The sequence below is a fragment of the Panthera leo genome, chromosome C2 (genome assembly GCF_018350215.1).
Source record: "Panthera leo isolate Ple1 chromosome C2, P.leo_Ple1_pat1.1, whole genome shotgun sequence".
In the NCBI taxonomy this organism is placed as follows: domain Eukaryota; kingdom Metazoa; phylum Chordata; class Mammalia; order Carnivora; family Felidae; genus Panthera; species Panthera leo.
This window is the reverse complement of record NC_056687.1, coordinates 135,928,781-135,950,533: the sequence shown is the minus strand read 5'-3', so window position 1 is coordinate 135,950,533 and position 21,753 is coordinate 135,928,781. Positions and strand designations below refer to the sequence as shown.

Below are 21,753 nucleotides of genomic sequence, written 5' to 3'. Positions count from 1 at the left end.
GCACTGACAGGTTGACAGCAGCAAGCCTTATGTGGGGCTCTGACTCACGAAACATGAGATCATGACCTGAGTTAAAGTCGGACGCTCAACCGAATGAGCCACCCAGGTGCTCCCAAAATGCACTGGTCTTAAGTGGAGAAGGTAACGAATTTTCGCAAAGTTGACCATCTTGGTCATCACCAATGGATAGAGCTATAACTAGGACCAGAACACCAGAAGCCTCCTTTATGATCTTGTCCAGTGATCAACTCCTGAAAGATCACTGTTGTCCTTATTACCAACGATTAATTTTGCGTAATTAGGAACTTTATATAAATGGATCATACAGTATGTATTCTTGTGTATGGATTCTTTCACTAGACATTGCGTATGTGATTTTTATCAACTTGGTATCACATTCACTGTTTTTTATTGCCATATAAAATTATATTTTATATATATTTTATTATATATATAATATATATATTATATATATATAAATACATATTTCATTGTATGACTATATAGAAATTCATTTCTTAATTTTATCGTTGGTGAAAATCTGGGTTGTTTCCAATTTGGGCTATTACAGTTAATGCTCTTAGAAATACACACACACACGCACACACACACAAACATTAGACCTTTCTTTGTACAGTTATAGGTAGACTTGTTGAGTCTACAAGCAGAATTGCTGGGTCATAAAGTAATTACATAAGTTACTTTAGCAGATGCTGGCAGAGTCTAATAAAGATCGTACTAATTCGCGTTCCTACACACCGTGTATGAAATTTCACGTTGTCCCGTATCTTCCTACAACCCTTGGTAATTTGTCTTCTCATTTATTTTAATTTTTTGTACTCATTTTGGTGGTGGTGAAATTATTTTCATTTTCCCAATGATCCCATGCATGTACTAACTGCATACTTGGATACCCTCTTTCATGAAGTGTCAGTTCAGGACTTTTGTCTAATGAAATAGGTTTCCCTCCTTTTTCTTTTACAGATTTGTAAGAATTTTTAGTATACATTCTGATTATGAGTTGTGTTGTTTAAGTAATTGATGCCTATGCCAAGATTACTACGCTATTCTACCATGATGTCTTCTGGGAGTTTTATTTTTTGACTTTTACGTTTTCTCTACAGTCCATATGCTGCAAGTGATTCTGTGTGTCGTGTGACGCAGGAGTCAAGATTTATATTTTCCCAGGTGGGAATCTAATTGATCTAGCGCCAGTTTAGAAAACATTACCATTTCCCCCAAAGTATTCTAGTCACGGTTTTGTCATAAATCAGGTGATCATATATGCACAGATCTGTTTCTGGTCCCTACATTTGTTCCAGCGGCCTGTCAGATACTAGCTTTTCCAGCACAGAAGAAATGGATATGCGTAAGCTCTATCAAAGTATTCTCAAATGCATTTAAAATGTGACTAATACGTTTGACGTTTAAAGCACAAGTTGATTAGTCACAAATCTGAAGAATTATATTTAAAAAACTAAAAAAAAAAAAACCCCTAAATGGAAAAAACATTCAGTATTTGAAATAATGGAGGCATGCTTAAGAGAAAAATAGATTCTCACTTTAGCACATTATGATTTCATAGCTATTTTTATGAGTGTGATCTGTAGAAATTGCTCATATATTTGTGTTATGCCATAATTGCATTTCTACTTGTGGTTTCTATAATTTAGTCTACTTTTAGTCTTGTGAACAGTAAAATCATAAAAAGATCAATAGTGTCAAACCACACTTATCTGATTTCAGCAAGATATGAGTAGGATCAAGCAATAATGACAAAGTTGGGGCACAGAGTGGTTCTTTGCTCTTGTTGTATTATAATCCAGGTCACTGAAATCAAAAGGAAAGTTGGGAAGTAAGATGGTATATGTTTTATTAACTCTCCCTCAGGGTTGTTTGAGTAGAGAAAGTGGCCCAAAGACAAATCAAGTCGGTATCACCAAGCATGGTGGGTTACCAAAACCAAGAAGGCAAATCACAAGGCAAACAGAAATTGCATCCAAAAAATCACATGTGGAACTCAAAAAGAGACCAGAGCTAGAGTGGGCAGGAGGTAGTCTGGAGCCAGTTAATACCCAGGTGCGCTTATCGTCAGAGTCAGAGTGGAACATGCCCTTTAGGAGGTTAAATCTATCCTTTGGAAATGTACAAAATCAAAGGCCACCAATTGGGGCTACAGTCTTAAAAGAAACAAAGTTTCTCGTTATTTTTTACGTTCATATTTCACATTAAAAGTTTTTCATTGTTGTTGTTGTTGTTAGGTTGTTTTTTTTTTATAGTTTTTACAAGTTTATCCTTTAAACTTATTGCAGAGTATTTCTGGAGGGGAGCTAGAAACTGCTCCTGTCTCTGTTTATATAAATAAAATATAGTGTCTAGCGTTTCTGTATCTGTTATATAAATAAAATTTAGTGTTCTCAGGGATATTCTACAGATAGTAAAACATAACTCTCAAAACTTACCAACTCTGTGTTTTTCTACTTATTACATTTTCTACATATTTTAATTACTTAGTTCTACTTATTTTCTATTTAGAGGGTGGTGGTTTTTGATGTAAAGATGAATAAAATTTTACAAAGACACATCCATTTGTTAAAAGTCATCTGCTCATGTATTCAGGAAAGGTCTTGTCCTCAAATTAACCTTTCAGTACATTAATATCGTTTTACTGCTGTTTTTCTAGCAATATGGATCAAAGAACCTTGTCTTTGTCAGGGTTAAAGTCAGAAGGTGCTACAAAATTCAGTTTACTCAGGATTGAACATAGCCACAAATTAGAAGTCTAAGGTTTTATTCCAAGAAGTTGTTTTCTGAGGCATCACTCAAACAGCTGAGTACTCCAAATGTGGTTATTCGGCTGTCACTACTACATTACTTGACTTGGGGTGGTTTTGATGAGTTCTATACTCAAGCTAATGTCGCGTGCTTTTTTAGCATTTGTATGTCCATCAGTACTGATGCTATTCTGAATATGTATTTAAGTGTAAGCAGTAATGTCTCCTTTGCTATTTGAGAGATTCAAACATAACTGTTTCTCAATGTGCTTCAAGATTACTATTGACCATGCATTCTGCATATTTCAGTTGTTATCAGACTACTCATATGTGTGGTCAGTTCAGATTTTCAATCTGCTATGAAAATAAATCTCTTAGTGATAAGGATTCACTTGTATTATCTTAGTAAAGATGTCCAAGATAGAGGCTGATCTGATCAAATATCATCCTCCAATACCTATTCACTATTCTTCCTCTTTTCCTTTAGGTAGTACCTGTAACGAGCATGTAAATTACTTCACTTGCTTATCTATAAGCCTCACCACTTGTGAAGAACTGTTTTGGTGTCTTGAAATACATTCAAGACTTGAAATACATTCAAGACTTGAAATACATTCAAACCATGTAACGGCACAGCTCTTAATAAATGACTGTGGAGAAAGAGCATATTTATTTATTTTGCAGGTAGAAGACTTGCATATTATGTTGATATTAGGTTGTGAAGTCAGTGAGTAAAGAGTAATTCATATGGAATCAAACTATACCCAAAAGAACTTTCGTCACTCATAAAGTTATCATCTCTAGTTAAGTCCATTCTGTCACCTTTTTCTTTGACATTAAAAGAGATTGTGGCATCTTAAGTTAAGTAGCAGGTGAAACAGCTGACCTGCATCCAGTGGTCATGTTGTAACTTCTTCAAAATACTAAAATCACATTCAAATCAATAAAACCCCCACTGTATGGGAGAAACAAAGGAAATAAGACCTATCTCACACCTTATCTTCTCCTAAACTGAATGATGGTGGTAGAGGGAGGGCACTTGGGTAGCTCGGTCGGTTAAGCATCCGAACTCTTGATTTCAGCTCAGGTCATGATCTCACAGTCTGTGAGATGGAGCCCTGAGTTGGGGGACTGCTTGGGATTCTCTCTCTCCCTCTCTTTCTGCCCCTCCCCTACTGTCTCAAAATCAATAAGTGAACATTAAAAAAAAAATAAACTGAATGATGAGGAAAACTACCTTTACTATTTAAAACAGTACCTTGTTTTCCTTCTCTTTCTCTCAATCTAACAGCCATGTAGTGCAACTCTAGTATATCATGCAAAATACATCAAGAAAAGATGGCTGTTCACCAAAATTCATACTCCCTTTAATCCAGGGTAACAACTGCAGCTGGGTAATAACACCCACCCGCTTTGCCACTAGTGTGGTTGCAAGTGAGGCTCTTACAAGTGGAAACACTGTATGCAAATTGTATGCTTTGCACATAAAATTATGCATATTTGCTTTCTATGCTCTTTGTTTTTCTGTTCCTGCTGGTTGGAACGAAGAACAGAATGACCTTAGAAGCCACCCACTAAAGATGGGAGAGCCATTGTCAGTCTCAGTCCTTAAACGACTGCATAAGACAAGCACTTGCCCCTCTTCTCTCTACCAGCCTTCAGGACACTCCCCAGAACGTTAGGTGAGACAGAAATAACTCTCTACATCTCAGAAGCCACTGAATTTTTGTTGCAGCTCTTGTTATAAGAGCTTATTAAATCTAACTAATACACAAAGCAAAGCCCACTGTTCTGATTCCTCCATGAACTTAGTAATTTAACATTTCCCATGAGATAGTGCTTTAGTAGCTGGTCTTGACAGGGCAATCAAAATGTGACTTTTCATCATTATGGCAAGGAACTCACCCAGTGCTCCAGCCTCTCCTAAGGATGGCAGCACCCCTAAGTCCCTAAGTAGTTTTTCTTTTGCCCTCTTTAGCCAAAAATTGGTCAGCCTCATTTCAGCACAAACCCTTCTTGCAACAGCTCTTGGGCATTCAACCTCCTGGTGTTGCTTGCTAAAGCCAAGGCATTAGTATGATCCGTTGAGTTCATCCCAGCGGCCAGATGTAGCACAGGACGACTTTCAATTTCAGATAAAGAATGAACTTTTTTTTTAGTATAAATATGTCCCAAAGAAAGAAAAAGTCCTTTTATTGCTACAACCATCCTTGGACTAGTAAGCCTTTCAAGGGACATCCAGATGACCTGAAATTGACCACCCTTCCCCATGTCCCTGACATATGTGCACAAATCACAGGAACCTTAAAAACCACTCACCACCAGATGGATCTGGATGTGTAATTGCAGTATGCAGAAGTGACGTATTTCAGTACCACAAAACATGACATATCACCTCCTCATGTGCCTCTCTGCCACGAACATCTGTGGTTCCCATTCCTTGAGAAATTATATCTTTGTTGGCTGCTACAGCTATTAACTTTCCTGCAGTTTCTTCCTGTTTCATCAAATTTATACAGCTTACATTCTAGATCCTTACTTCTATCATCAATGCGTGCATAGCAAGGAACATTCCATCTACATTTTCCCATCAACTTTTATGGTTTTACATTCTCACACCCTGTCTTGTCGTACACTCATGGAATGACCTCATTAGGTTTTCATACTTTTTTTAAGAGTTGCAAATATTAGACATCACCCCTTTGTTCACTATTGGTCTCCTCAAAAGATGAGTGAGAAGAATTGCTTCTTGTTCAGTATTCTAGGCTTTTGTTCCACTCCAGATTATTTTGAGTTTTTCTACACTTTCTATAATACCTTTTGGATGATCCAGTGTAAATAAAATTGTTTTGAAGGTTCCAAAGGAATACCACCAAAATTACTGGTTTCCATGGAAACTGCAACAATAATCCTGCTATGGGCACAACATTAGCAAGTTTAAAAAATGTGTACTTTTTGGGGCACCTGGGTGGCTCAGTAGGTTAAGCGTCTGACTTCGGCTCAGGTCATGATCTTGCAGTCCATCAGTTCGAGTCCCACATTGGGCTCTGTGCTGACAGCTCAAGCCTGGAGCCTGCTTCGGATTCTGTGTCTCCCTCTCCCTCTCTGCTCCTCCCCTACTCGTGCTCTGTCTCTGTCTCTCAAAAATAAACATTAAAAAACTTCTAAAAAATGTGTACTTTTTTGATATTTTATTGTTTAAAATTATAATCGTAGTTTGGTTAAATGTGGTGATATGATAATATATCATGACTTTCGGGATGAACACTGGCTTTTAAAAAATATAATCGGGTTCTAATTTCAGCTCTCCCCCTTTACTAGCAGCATCTCCTTTGAAAAGTTTTGTTTTTACCATTTCTAAGTTCTAATTTCTCTTTAAGTAAAACAGAAATAATCATGATTGCCCCTCATTTACTTATTCAACCAATATTTATGGACCGCCTAATATGTACATGTGTTGGCTGGATACTGGGAGTACGAATATGACTAGTGCTCTGTTCATGCACTCAAAGAAACTGTAATTTAGGAGGGAATATAGGTGAGTTCACAGGAAATTATAAAGCTACATCATGAGCACTCTGGGGGAATAGCTATACTCAAAGAATAGCTGACTTGGAAGATGAAGACTTGGAAGGTGAAGTTTGCTACAGACAGGTGGGAGATCACATAAGGTGTGTCCTGAAGGGTGAATACGAGTTAGCAACACAAAGGAGAAAGAGGATGGAGGCTGCCTGGTATGCATTGATTTAGAGTTCAAGAAGAGAAAGTGTTTGAAGGGTTTTAAGCAGGGAGATGACATGATCAGATATACATTATATTACAACAACAACAACAGGAAAGCCTGGGTGGTTCAGTCAGTTAAGCGTCAGACTCTTGATTTTGTCTCGGGTCAAGATCTCACAGTTTCTGAAATCGAGGCCCGCGTTGGGCTCTGCACTGACAGTGTGGAGCCTGCTTGGGATTCTCTCTCTCTCTCTCTCTCTCTCTCTGCCCCTCTCCTGCTTGAGCATGCTCTCTCTCTCAAAATAAATAAATAAACGTTAAAACAACAACTACAAAAACCTGACTCTAGAGTAGTGAATAGATTCCCAAGAGTGTAGGCAAGGAAAGAAGTTAGCGGGGCTGTAGTAATCCAATCAGAACTGATGGTAACTGGAACTAACATAAGGTCAGTGAAGAGTAAGAAGACACAGTGTATCAGCAGATGGTGAGGAGGTGGGCCACACAGGATTCTGAGTTTGATTTTATTGGGGGACTAAGGGAGAGGGAGGAATCTGTGAAAAGCCCTATGTTAATGGCTCATGGGGTCATATTCACAGACACGGTAAAATCCAGGAAGGAAAGAGGTGAGTACTGTAAGAAAAGAAGACAATTCAATTTCCAATCTGTGGTACTCGAAGAAGTCATGCTTCATTGGAGAGATAGTCTGTAGACAGTTGAATACACATGCATGAGGTTTTAGAAGCAATCAGGTTCAAAAGATTGATTTGGAAACCACCGACACTGAACTAATAAGAGATGATGCAAACACCCCATGGTGAGAGAGTGACATAGACGAGAGGGAACGGAGAGCCAAGGGCAAATCCAGGGAAGCGATGCCACTTAAAAATACAGGCAAAGTGAGAAGAGCTCATGAAAGAGATTGAGTAGAAATCTGGAGGAAGGAGAAGGAAAACTAGATCACAGTATGCCATGGAACCTGAAGCAAGAGAAGAAGAGATCACTAGCATCAGATAGGAAAGAGTCAGAAAAAAAGACTATCAAGCTCCATTTGACAAAAAGGCAACAGGCAACTGGAGAACTCTTCTCTGGCTTTGTTAAAATCATTGAATGAAATAATAAATGGAAAAATATTTTATCTTGAGTCTACTCTGCAAATATAAGTTTGGTCTTAAACCAAAAAGATGGAGGACTGCCTTTGGAAAAGAAGGCCATTGTTCCAACTCAATGAGCTACATTTCGTATTTTGTTTATCTGCACTATGGTAGTAGATAAACGTTAGTCTGTTAACTATGGGTCAGACACGTATTACCTGGAGGAACTAGAGAAGTAAACATCCAGTCCGTGTCCTCTGGGCACTCCTAGTTTATTTATTGTATGTGCGTGGAGTGGGGGAGAAATTGACCATTATGATATAGGGTTGAAGAGTGGGGAAGGGAAAGCATGTAAAGAATGCATGAGGGAAACCTACCCCAGACCATGGTGATAGGGTTAGAAGAGTTAAAAAGAAGATTTTGTAGAAGACATCAAAGATGATACCTCAAGGAGGCAGATTTTATTGGGTAAAGAAGAGCTAAGAAGATGTCTAGCCATTTTTTTTTTCTGAGAGTAGCAACTACAAAAGATAGGAAAATACAAAGAACATAAGGAATGGCACAGTTGAAGAACTACTGGTGGTCTCAAAGGGCTGCAGCCACAGGAGAAAGGAGGAAGTGATGATACAAAAAGGGTAAAAGGCCAGAGGCTCCTGGGTGGCTCAGTCGGTTAAGCGTCCGACTTCGGCTCAGGTCATGATCTCGAGTTCCTGAGTTTGAGCCCCTCATTGGGCTCTGTGCTGACAGGTCAGAGCCTGGAGCCTGCTTTGGATTCTGTGTCTCCTTCTCTCTCTCTGCCACTCTCTTGATCATGCTCTCTCTCTCTCTCTCTCAAAAATAAATTAAAAAGAGAAAAGGATAAGAATTCAGACTCTGGAGGGTCTTCTATACTATGCTGAGGAAATGCCATGTGCAATCACTTCAGTGACATCATATTGGTCCTCAACAAATATGTAATGAATTGAAGAATACATAGTGAATTACATGTGGGCCCAGGTGGCCATAATTTTTTCTGTTATCTAAAATATTCAAATAATTTCTCAGTATATTTGGTTTTAAAAAGTTATTTATGTATTTATCTTAAATCTAATGGGGTAATTGGAGAGATTATACCAACGGCAAATGTTAAACGCATGGGTTGACATGGGAAATAAAAACCAAATAAATAATGCCACTTTTACTTAGAGAATATGATTTTTTTTATACTGCAAGAAAGCGTACTTGAAAAAAGTGGGAAAAGGAGAGAATGACATAGCAGAGTTCATGTTTGATAAGTGGCAAATGGAAAGAAAAACATCCCTCATTACTTTGCAATAGGTTTCTAAATCAAGAACTCACACTTTTCTTCTGGGTTTCTAAATTTAGTAATATTCCATTTTTAATTTCCTTGCCTTGTTCAAAACAAGCACTATTGTTTCATATTTTATGAGCACGTGCTCCTCACAGTCTAATCACGGTAACAGGTAAGCCACAGGGCAGCATCATTCTCGGAGTGTGCTAAGACAATTTTCCTCCAAATCTACCATCTCGCAAATATTTCACATATAAACACAATGGATTCAGGTACATCGTGTAATAGTAAGCTTTGCATTTGCCAGGCAAATACAACCCGACTTTCCGTATATATCTCATCTCCTAAGGAAAACCAAAGCGAAAATAAGTAACAATGATGCAATATTAATAACGCTATTTTACCTGAATTACTCCATTAAATGAAATGACTGTTTAGGAGTAAAACAAATTCAGAAAGTGACAGGCATCTCTAACTTTCTACAATAGCTATTACTATAAAAAAATATTAGCGTGAACAAATTGCATTTCAACTTGAGCTTTACTGCCCAATAACTGCTCTGAGGGTAATGTGATTTTAAAAAATGAAACGTTGAAAATATGTTATAAGCTGTATATATTAATATTTTTTGGCCCAGTAATTCCACTCCTTAAAATAATTCTAAATGTATGAGTGGGGTCTTTTGCATTTGATGTTCTCTTTGCTTGTAATGTGCTTCCTCGAGGCATACAGTTGACTATTTCTTTGCTTCCCCTCTGTCTTTATTTAAATTCCATGTTCTTGGGGCGCCTTGGTGGCTCAGTCGGTTAAGCGGCCGACTTCGGCTCAGGTCATGATCTCACGGTCCGTGAGTTCGAGCCCCACGTCGGGCTCTGTGTTGCCAGCTCAGAGCCTGGAGCCTGTTTCGGATTCTGTGTCTCCCTCTCTCTGACCCTCCCCTGTTCATGCTCTGTCTCTCCCTGTCTCAAAAATAAATAAAATGTTAAAAAAATTAAAAACAAAATTAAAAACAAAAAATAAATGCCATGTTCTTAATTCACATCCCTGACCACTTCATTTAGGATTGCAGCCCATTTCTTCCCCCTTCTCACCTTTTCTACTCTTTATGTAACTCACCACTACCTGACATGTTATATATTTTACTTATTTGTTTTGTTTCCTGTTTATCTCTATTGGAATATACATTCTATGAAGGCAAAGATCTCTATTTGTTTTGCTGTTCTATCTCTACCAACTAAAACACTGCATGGCAAACAAGCATTCAATATAAATGTGTTCAATTAATGAATAAATATATTTTTCACAGAGATGTTCATTATAATTTTTTAAGTAGCAAAAAAAATAATCATCTCAAGTGTGTAACAACTAAGACATGGTTATTAAGTAAACAAACTAGTTCATTTACGTGATGGAATATTATGCACCTATTAAATGTTTGTAAATATTTATGAAACACAGATAAATCCTTACATTCAAATCTTAGGTGGAAAAAAAAAGTCACCAAAATTTGTGTAGACTATGACCACAACCACATGAAAATAAAAGAGAGAAAACAACAACCAGAGAGATTGAATGCAGAAGCAGTGGTCTTGCTGGGATGGGTGTGACTGAGGACCATTTCTTTTCTCCACTGTTTCTATTTTGAAGCTTATGTAATTAGCATGGTCTATCCACAGAGGAGAAATGAAACTAATCAAAGAAAATGCTTGAAAATGTAATCTGTTTGTTTGTCAGAACATTGTCATTGAGTATTTCAATGATTTCAGTCACAGTGAAGAATGGTGGGAATATTTCTAAAAATCTATGTGTCTAACAGGAAAAGATAGTGAATAAAGTGCTTTTTAAAATCAAATGTAAACCTATTATTCTAGCCTAAGGAAAACATTAATTGCTATTTTTGGCCCAATCCAATGAAGAAGCACTGTTTCCTAGTTTCACATAGTTCAGGAAAATACAGTGGCCACATATCCTGGGTATCTGCTCAATATTTGATTTATCATAGTACTTCATCTTCCCATGGGGAATTTTGAAAAGCCTACAGAAGCAACAGCGAAACTGACAGTTTATTTGCAAAAATAAATGCAATTTTAGTCTTTGCTTTAGTCTAGTTTCCGAGTAGGTACTTTTAAGTCAACGAATTTGGGAGCCCTTAATAACAATAAGGAAAAAAAAGTACCTAACTTTTTCAGTGCACTCTCTTTTTTTCCGAAGGCATTCTGACAACTAAAATCTCTTCCCTTTTGAGATAAGATACTGAGTATGTTACACTTCTGTGGCAATCTGAAGTGGCACACTCGTTTTCTGTTTTTTTGTTTTTTGCTGTTGTTGTTTCATTATTGCTGTATCCTCAGGCTTAAATGTATTCATCAGAAATTAGCTGATCTGCAGCCAAGTGAGTCCTGATTCATTTCTAGTCAATGGTTAAACACATTCCATTTATTCACTACCCCAAACGTATTATCTGGGAATGGAGAGACTGGGATACTCTTACAGTTGGGTTAAAAATGCCCACATGAGACAAAGGTCAACTCTGAGCCATGGCTATGAATACCATCTTGAGTTCCTCTTATTAAGACATGCTATAGGGGCGCCTGGGTGGCTCAGTCGGTTGAGCATCCGACTTCGGCTCAGGTCACGATCTCGCGGTCCGTGAGTTCGAACCCCGCGTCAGGCTCTGGGCTGATGGCTCAGAGCCTGGAGCCTGCTTCTGGTTCTGTGTCTCCCTCTCTCTCTGCCCCTCCGCCGTTCATGCTCTGTCTCTCTCTGTCTCAAAAATAAATAAATGTTAAAAAAAAAAAAAAAGAAATGTTTAAAAAAAAAAGAGATGCTATTACTTACGGTGCCTGGGTGGCTCAGTTGGCTTTGGCTCAGGTCATGTTCTCACAGCTCATGGGTTTGAGCCCCATGTCCGGCTCTGTGCTGACAGCTTAGAGCCTGGAGTCTGCTTCAGATTCTCTGTCTCCTTATCTCTCTACCCCTCCCTTGCTTGCACTCTCTCTTTCTCTCTCATAAATAAGGAAAACATTAAAAAAAAATCTTTTCTAAAAGAGACGCTATTACTCAATCCAAGATAAGTGTGAAGGGTGAGGATGTGGGGGTGTAGGCTTCCATTGCTACCCTATGTTTGAAAGGAAGAAGGAGAACAGTAGAAAGAAAGTACGTAAGTGGCAGGAGAGGAAGAAGGGAGCAGATGGAGGGAGAGAGGAAAGGAGGGAGGGACTTAAATGCTAAGAGATAAATGAATGCTAACTCAAGCCTTCTAAATATGTAGTCTAGGAATAGCAGAATGCCCAAACCATTCAGTGGTAAAATCTGAGTTCCCTCATCACCATGAAACTTCAACTTTATTCACTGAGAGAAATCTTTCCGTTCAGGGGCCTCCTGGCTGGTTTAGTTGGTTGAGCCATCGGACTGTTGACTTTTGGCTCAGGTCATGATCACACAATTATGGGATCGAGCCCTGCATTGGGTTCTGTGCAGACAGCACAGAGCCTGCTTGGGATTCTCTCTCTGCCCCCTCTCTGCCCCTCTCCTGTACGTGCATGTGCTCTATCTAACTACCTATCTAACTCTCTCAAAATAAATAAATAGACATTAAAGAAATCTTTCCCTTCAGTATCCAAGTCTGTATCTTTAATATCAGTCACCTCACTAAATGGGAAAATGACATACCTTTGTTTGCAATTTTCAGGAAGATAACTCTAAGTTGGGGTTTGCTTGTACAATGAAATAACAATCAAATGTTTATGGTTTTCCAGGTTCCACTGAGATTTAAATATTTTACTCTAACAGAAAAAGATACCCAAGAATACTGAAACAATTAAAGTATTTCTTGTGAGTCTTGAGTTTCTGTCGGAGAGTAACTGCAGTGAAATGGTATAAGAACATTACTCTTCGGTTCCATGTTAAATGGGAAAGGCGTATCAATAAAGGTTATACACAACAAAGAGAGGCTTTGGGAAGAAGTCTGATAAAACAAACGGGTATCTAGAGGTGCTTGGGTGGCTCAGTCAGTTAAGCACCCAACTCGTGATTTCGGCTCAGGTCATCATCTCGTGGTGGTGAGATTGAGCCCCATGTCGAGCCCTGGGTCAGGCTCCTGGGCGTGGAGTCTGCTTAAGATTCTCTCTCTCCCTTTCTCTCTGCCCCTCCCCTGCTTTTTCTTTTTGTCTCTCAAAAAAGTGCCCATAATTATCATTAGAAATTAAACACAGATCCAGTAAAATTATGAATCTGTTGAATAGAGAGGAGTCTTAGTCACTTTAAAGCTAGTGATTAAGCCTTCAGCTAATGACTTCCTTCTAGACTGTTACTGGAAGCACAGCTAGAGCCTTTCAGGCCTCATCAGAGCAGGGCAGGAAAAGGGAGGAGGAGCTGAAATGCAGATCAGCTTATTCCCTTGTTCCGACAAGTGCTGATGGAAGACTGGATGGAACATGCACCTGGAATGATGGCCTCTAATATTATTAGTGGTCATTTCAGTGCATGCCAGACAAGGGATGCTTGACTTAGGTAGACGTAAGAGACCTTCTCTAGGCTTTTCTAAAAGGATGCTAAGGCAAGTCTGTAGAAATCGCTAAAAAAGCCTTAGATCTTTTAAGCAGTAAATGACTCCCCAGACACTCGTGTTCTCGAAAGCTAAGGGATGTGGAATGTTCTGGTCTACCTTATTCCCATGATTAGCTGAATTTTCAGTTTGTATTAAATAAAGAATGCTTGTTTTCCAAAAAAAAAAAAAAATAGTGGCTATTAAAGCAAACTGAAGAGATAGGGGCTTGGTGACATTATTGAACAATACTTATCAGTAATGATTAAACACCAAGTAAGCTTATTTCTTGATACAATAACCTCACTAAATCCTCATAAGAATGCTAATACCCATTTTACAAGTGGGTTTAGAGTTTTAGTCCTAGCTTGGTCAGTAATCAGCTAGATCTTGGATAAACTGCTTACTGTTTTCGCTCTTTTTCCTCCTATGTGTAAACACATATACCTGATTTAATTATGTCACAAGGTTATAATAAAAATTTAGTGATAGGAAGAAATAAAGATTCTGAGATAGCAAAATTTGGTGACATGTAAGTGAGTGGAAGCATTAGTTAATAAAGCATTACAAAAGAGAAAGAGAAAAATAAAATAATCAGAAATGTTGAAAATATAAATATATGATCATAAGACATATTACATACAGAGCAAATCTGTTCATTAGTTGGAGTAAAACTATTTGTAGATAAGTTAATTGTGATCTAACAGCATTAAAACCAAATGATGGTAGTGCTGATTAAAGTCTAACCTACATATTTCTTTCTTAAAATTAAAAATTTTTTTAAGTTCATTATTTATTTTTGAAAGAGGGACAAACAAAGCACGGGGGGAGCAGAGAGAGAGGGAGACACCGAATCTGAAGCAGGAACCAGGCTCTGAGCTGTCAGCACAGAGCCCGACATGGGTCTCAAACCCACAAACTGTGAGAGCATGCCCTAAGCCGAAGTCCTACACTTAACCGACTGAGCCACCCAGGCGCCCCTAATCTACATATTTCTAAAATGGTTCCTATGTGTGATTCTGTGCCTATTGAGAACCAGTGAAATAGAACTACCTAAATCAACACAGAATATAACTTTAAAAATAGAACACTGAGAGGGGCGCCTGGGTGGCTCAGTCAGTTGAGCGGCCGACTTCGGCTCAGGTCACGATCTCGCACTCTGTGAGTTCGAGGCCCGTGTGGGGCTCTGTGCTGACCGCTCAGAGCCTGGAGCTTGCTTCGGATTCTGTGTCTCCCTCTCTCTCTGCCCCTCCCCTGTTCATGCTCTGTCCCTCTCTCCAGTATGGTCTGCACACTCCATGATTGCCCTTTATCCCACATGACTCTCAACCGTCCTTTCATGACTAAGGTGAATGTAGAGTAAACAGAAAGTACAATTGTATCCCATGTTTCCTCTGACCTTGAGCTTTCTGAGGATTCTTAGAGAAACCAAGCCAATCAGAGTTGCAGCTTTATGGCATAGCCTACGATGCTCAGTCTTTGTGATTATGACAGCAGATATGTGTGGTATGTGCAAACCACTTCCTAGATAGGCTCACAGTGGAATGACAGGATAGAAGAAAGAGGATTCTGTTCCCCTGGAAAGGAGTTATCACTGAACCTCTGAAATGGCCCAATTTTTCAAAAATTTTATACCAATATAACTATCAATAACAAAATATCCAAGTAACAGTGGCCCCAGTAATAGGAACATTATTATATCACTCAACAAGGAGTTCACATCTTCTTCCCTATGCACCTCCTCGTGATTATAGATGGCTACATAATTACAGTACATCATACCCTTCTATCTACACATCCTGGGGGAAGGAAAGGAATAGTGACACAAATATGTCCCCTCACATGTCTCTCTTCTGTTTTCAGGGGGAAAATAACACCCAAAAGGCCCCACAGAAATAATCTCTTTATATTCTATTGGCTAGAACTGGTCACATATTTGCCCCTATGTCTGGAACTGGGTAAGGGGACAGGAACTACCACTGGCTCGGAATACTCACAACTCATCCCCTGGGTCTGGGATACTGCTGCCTGCACAAAACTGGGTTCTTTAGGTTTTTGATGAGGAAAAGGGTTACGTGATTATCAGACCTAATGGCATATCACAATTTTTGCCACCAAGATTTCAGAGATGAAAACTATTAATTTCTGCATTCATGAAAGAAAGAGAAGGAAGTTGGCACTTCTTTCTCTCATCTTCTGCCTCATTGCTATAAATAAAGGAAAACAAGTTGAGTAGAATTTTTCAGAAAATGGAACCATATTGGTTACAAGCTCTTAAGAAACCTGATCCAACGATAAGAAACCTAGGTGTGCTACCAGGATTTGGGCATATCACTAGGGCTCAGTAGGCACCCCCCCGACGAATAAATTAAAGATTGGATTAGATAAGTTACTAGTAGGTTACCTCTCGTTGCAAGTTTCCATGAGGCTTTGAATCAGCAGCTAAATTATACGTGATGGTTTTAAAACTAAAACTAATTTTATAACCACTTTGTAACTTATAGCCAAACCTTGTGCCCTACTGATCCTGAAGAATTAATGTGGTTTACAAAGCAATTTACTTTAAGGTAAAGAGAGTAGTTAGGAGAGATTCAAGCTCATCATTCATATTTGTAGTTTGACTAGCATAATCACACTCAGATACTTATAGTGAATTTATCAGGGAAGAATGTTTTCAAGTCAGTCTTCCCAAAAGAGTGTTACCAAGTGGTCCGGGAAGGAATGGGTTCCGAGGTAAAAATAACTTTAGGAGGTGCTGGGTTAATCATGGTTAAACAGATTTCTTTATCACTGAATTTCTCAGAAATGTATAAAGTTAATGTGTATGATGAATCACCAAAAGAGATATATTATCTTTCAAGTTCCATTGTGACGATGTATTCTTCTTTCATGAACACTTAATTTTCCCCATGTAGAAAATACTCACATCACCTTACTTGTATAGAGGGGTTCAAATAACAAAATATTTTGAAAGCATCATGTTTTGCAATATGAAAGCCTTTCCTCCCCAAAATTCTTTTTAAACTACTTTTTAACAGTTCTGACCAGGGTGATTATAAGATGCCAATTTAATAGCACTTATCTACAAACAAAAAATAAACATGTTTAAAAATACATATAGAATTGTCACACATACCAATTTAATAACTATTAAATGATACAAACACTGCCTTATTAGTACTGTGAAAGTACAGTATTATAGGCAATGCACGCTTTTATTCCTACTGTTTTGATTTATTTCTCGGTGATCATTTTCACATCACCTTTGTGAAATATTTCATACAATAAAGGCTCGGGGAAACATACTTGGAGAAATTTTCAACTACTTTTCCAAATCTGTTATAATAAATTATAGACACATTTAAACTCATTTAAAAGAAGAAAAAGCAGGAAGACAGCAACAGTAAAGCACAGTAAAGTTTTTACTGCTTATAAAAATAAGTCAGTCAAGAAGGGATTCCAGGCTGGCAACATTCTAAAACTGTTAGCAGGCCAAAATCTCAAATTGTAATCTTTGTAGAAGGTGAACTGTGTAGAGTGAATTTTTATTTCTTTATCATTCTGCTGGTAAGAGAGGGGTATTGCCTACCCAGAGGAACATCTTACTGCCTGGAGCACAGCAGAAATGTGAGTCACAAAAAACACAGCAGACTTAGGGGCAATGGTCAGAGGGCAAGCCAGACTCCATTGGTTTAGTAGAAGAAAGAAGCCTTTAAAAAAAACAACCAACCAATTCAATCCCCCAAAATTGTACAAAATATCTTTCTTACAGGTGTCAGTTCTGAGTATAAACACATCACCATCTGCCAGTGAGCATATAGTACCAGAAGTGGCTTCCAAGCCCTTGGAATTTCAAATATCCTAGAACAAGGAATAGTGGAACGTTCAAGATATAACCGTGTCCCTATGGCAGAGTTGTAAATAATAATAACATTAATAATAATGATATGAAATGTTTGTTAAGTAGATACTCAGAGGTAATAGGCATTTGAGTACTCAAGTTCTTGAGAACTTTGAATGGGGTCATAGGGAGTTTTTTTAGAGTGCTAATTAACACACATGTTATGGGCAGGTAGGAGAAGACAGGGAAGTTTGGGAAAGTAAAAGGATATAAAACCACCGTGGATTGGCAACTGGACACACCCAATTTGTTTGCAAGCTGGAATGTTGTTATTTTCCATTTAACAGTGAGTTTTACATCCCTTTAGGTTACACCTTTCTAATGAGGAATGGTTTACGTTAAAAAAAAAAAAAATTAAAGGTATGTTTTCTTGACTTTGTAGTCTTGCCAAACTACCTACGTAGACAACATTGCCATCTAGTGGCCTAAACATACCACAGCCACCACTTTTAGGTTGGGAGCAGGGGTCCTGACATAGCTTTGAGGGGGTGCTCAACAGATGTAATGTTAATAGTGGTACCCAAGCCACACCAAGAGCATATAAACTCATCCAGAGAAAACATACTAACGGTTAGAGAACCCACTCTGGCCCCAAAACTTTACCAGCTAGCTCCACAGAGAAAAGGACCACCACCATTGAAATAAGTGTTTGATCTGCCTCATTTATTTTCTTCCTTTGAACTTTTAAGATCCATTTCTCATCCTTTGTTCACCTACCTGCTTGAAAATATTTTCCAAACATTCTTTCATCTTTATAAAAAGGATATTGCCCTATATCACCACGACCACGTAAAGAATCAAGTATCAGGTTGCCAATGATGGTCAAGAACTCTAGAGGGATGAATGAAAGGGACAAGGGACATTTCTGTACGATCTTTGCAACTTCCTGTGAATCTAAAAACAGGAAAAAAACACAAAAAAACACCTCTGCAGGGGGTCAGTCTAAGCCTTTAATGGAAATATAGAATTTGTCTTAGAAAGTACAAGAAAGAGCTAGACTTAGGTCTAAACTGATTAAGATTTAAGGGACAGGGGAACAGGAAGAGGCTTACAAGAGTGGGGTAGAGACAGCTTCAACTGAGGTTGCCAATATTCTGGAGATAAATATTCTTAGCAAGCATCCCTTGGGGACTTTTTTTAAGTTAAAATCAGATACTCCCTGCTTCTCCCAATTGACTGGAAGGCTCATATAATCCTTTGCTTCCACAACCAGGCCACCTATGGCAACAACCACCAACATGCCAAAAAGGCATGAAAAGGTATGGAGAACCATGCCCAGGACCGGATCATTATCAGATAACCATTGATGGGTTCTTGCCAAGCCCCATCTTTGACCCTGCACAATTAAGATCAGGATGGATATGAGAGTACCAACAAAATAGCCATTAAGTCTTTGTTAGCCCATATTTGATGAAACAAGGATAGAAACACAAGAAATTGGTTTAGATCTGTTTGACTAAAAGAACGGTGGGAAAGCTGGAAGAGGCAATTTTCAGAAATCCAAATATGTGCTTCTCCAAAATTTGCATCAAAGTCTTAGTCATGCCCATGCAAATGGATCTTAGTTCAAATTCATGTCAGAAAAATCTGGAACACACTTACTTCCTCTATGCAAATCTCCTAGGAAAGCAGCCGTTGGGTCTTACCTATGATAAAAAGAATCTCCACTGCAATGTCACTGACTGTTGTGCTCCGCGTCGTGGACAGATCATCGTTGCCAATAAAGCAAACGTTGTAAGGTACAGTCACGGCAACATAAAACGTCGCCAATAGAATAAGCCAGTCCCAGCCAGCTTTAAAAGTGCTAAAATGCAAAAGTATGAATTTGGACTTTTTTGCATCAGAAACTTTATACTCCGGAAACGCTGGTTTATCTACAAAAACATTCTGTGGATAAAGACAAAAAGGAGAGAAGGGAGACACAACATTAGAAGCAAGGATCACACAGCCTTAAACACACTTCTGTGAGGAGCATGATTCATACACACAATGCCAATGTCTCTTACAAGTGACTTTTGGGAGGTGGTGATGCAAAGAGTAGAGATGTACACACTAAAACTGAGCGGAGATCTTTGTTATGAGTAACAGGAATGTGCAGAATTTAGTCATGAATGTTAAGCGAGTAATCCAGATTTTGTTCACGAAGAACAAAAAGATCATTACCTAAAACGTCACCTACAAACATCCACAGTTGCAAGTATTATCTTATATACACTGGAAACACAAACATACATTTGTATTCCTATTGTCGTAGAGACATTCCACATACTTACAGCTTTGAGACAATGGTCATTATCCAAAGGATATGTTTGACCTGAAATTCTTCTAATAAAACCAAAGCTACCATTATTTTCCCAGAGAGGATAGAAATATATGATCATCATTCTATGGTTAACGCGACTTACATTTCTTCCAAAATATAACCAGGTGGTGCTAACTACATGCATTTTGCATTGTGGTTTTTGGTGAAGTTTCAAGTTGGGAACCTGCATCTCACACCCTTGACTGGCATGGATTCATCATGACACTAGCTAGCCCTTGGTAAGACGGCAAAGTGAGAAACAGTTACTTAAGAGTCATTCAGGTCATAGGAGGAGAAAGGCAGTGTTCGCTGTGCAGCTGATTAAATGCAGGAGAACTGCTGGAGTTCTATAACTGCAAAAGCACGTCACTTTGAAAGCAGTCCAAAGTGATGAACAATTCTTACTGTTAGGAGACAAAAGGAGGCCCAACAATAGCGTGTGTGGAAATTTGACAAGCCTACGGCCAGGTACTTGCAGACCTTGCTTTGACCTCAATTAATGAGAAACACAAGATCGGTAATGGAAACTTAAATTTGAAAGTTAAGTTGAATGAAGTGAACAGTTAAAAGTTTTAGAATACATGTTACTTGCAGGTCATGGTGTGTTTTCTTGTTTCAGCCAATGGGGAAAGAACAAGTTGATGGGGTACGTTCAGGAATTCCTGAAATACTAGAGGATTCAAGAAAGGTCAGAGCCATCAGGAATATGTAGCTCTTTAGTGGCAAATGTCAGTGACCAAATATTTTTGCTGCCTTAATATTAATGCACCCCCTATCTTATATCTCTCCTTGGTAGGCATTCCCACCCAACACAGGCTTCTATTTCCTATTACTATTCTCACTCAGCTCACACAGGCACCTCATAATGCCAGGATTTCATGGTAACGGACTGCTATACCGCTTCTACATGGTCCTTTGACGCCCATCTGCCATTACATCTACGTTCCATTCAGTTCCCTGGTATTTGACCTGTAATGACGCCCATTACATCTACATTCCATTCAGTTCCCTGGTATTTGACCTGCCTCCTTCACCTCATTCTCTGGTTTCTAGAAACAAGTTTAAGGGTGGGCTTTGGCATAAAACTGGGAAGAGGAGAGTGACGTATACCTGTTGGGCTTCTTATTAAGGTGTAGGCAATTGCACAGGAGAAGGGAGAGTTAGGGTTGGTAAGTATTAACTACGTGAAGGATGATAAGTACTTCTGTTTATAGAAGGACATGATGGATTCCCATATAATTTTTTTTTTCAAATATAAAACAGTAACAGAGAAGCCATGGGGGAAGACCTCAATTTCTATCTGAGGAAGTCTTTTGCTACCGTTATTACAGAGATTAAAATTTTAACTTGTTTGAAGTTGAGGCCAGCTCTAGGAGTGACAGTTGGGAAAACTCAGGAAGTATTTTCTTTTGATTACACTGATTACATGAAGCATTAGTGAGGCCGATACAAAAAGTCAGCTATGTATTACTTAGTTTCACAAGTCAGAAAATAAGTGACACTATTTCATCTTTATAGGTTATTTAAAACACGTTTCTTAAGATTATTTTAAAAGATTAAAAATTCATTACATCTCAGATTAGGCTTAAATTGTGAAGGGTTTGTCTTTTTTTTTTTTTTTTTTTTAAACTCAGATCCCACAAACATCATGACACAGTCACCTGAGTGAAAAAAAAAATAGAGGCTCTTGTCCTCCCACCACCAGATCTGTAAACTTTTATCAAAAACCTTTTGAGGGGCACCTGGGTGGCTCAGTCGGTTAAGCGTCTGACTTCGGCTCCGGTCATGATCTCACGGTTCGTGAGTTCCAGCCCCGCGTCAGGCTCTGTGCTGATGGCTCAGAGCCTGGAGCCTGCTTCGGATTCTGTGTCTCCCTCTCTCTCTGCTCCTCCCCCTACTCACGCTCTGTCTCTCTCTCTCCTTCAAAAATAAATTTAAAAAAATATTAAAAAAAAAAACCTTTTGAGTGGAAGAAAATGTCTTACAATTGGAAAGTATGTTTTTAGCAAGTACGAGGAAGAGAGACTTCTTATTTATAACCCTGACACACCGAGTTTGCCTAAGGAAAAATGCAACCAACTATTCTCAATTTCGGTTCTATGTTATTTATTAATTTTGAAGCATG

General features: G+C 38.5%; 1 protein-coding gene across 1 annotated transcript in view; it reads right to left on the bottom strand.

Moving 5' to 3' along the window:
* KCNH8 (potassium voltage-gated channel subfamily H member 8) overlaps positions 1–21,753 on the bottom strand; it is a 355,694-nt gene that overhangs the window by 125,943 nt on the left and 207,998 nt on the right. Inside the window, exon 5 of the mRNA XM_042903485.1 lies at positions 18,973–19,213. Coding sequence (XP_042759419.1) covers positions 18,973–19,213 — 241 coding nt within the window. The remainder of the gene's footprint in view (positions 1–18,972; positions 19,214–21,753) is intronic.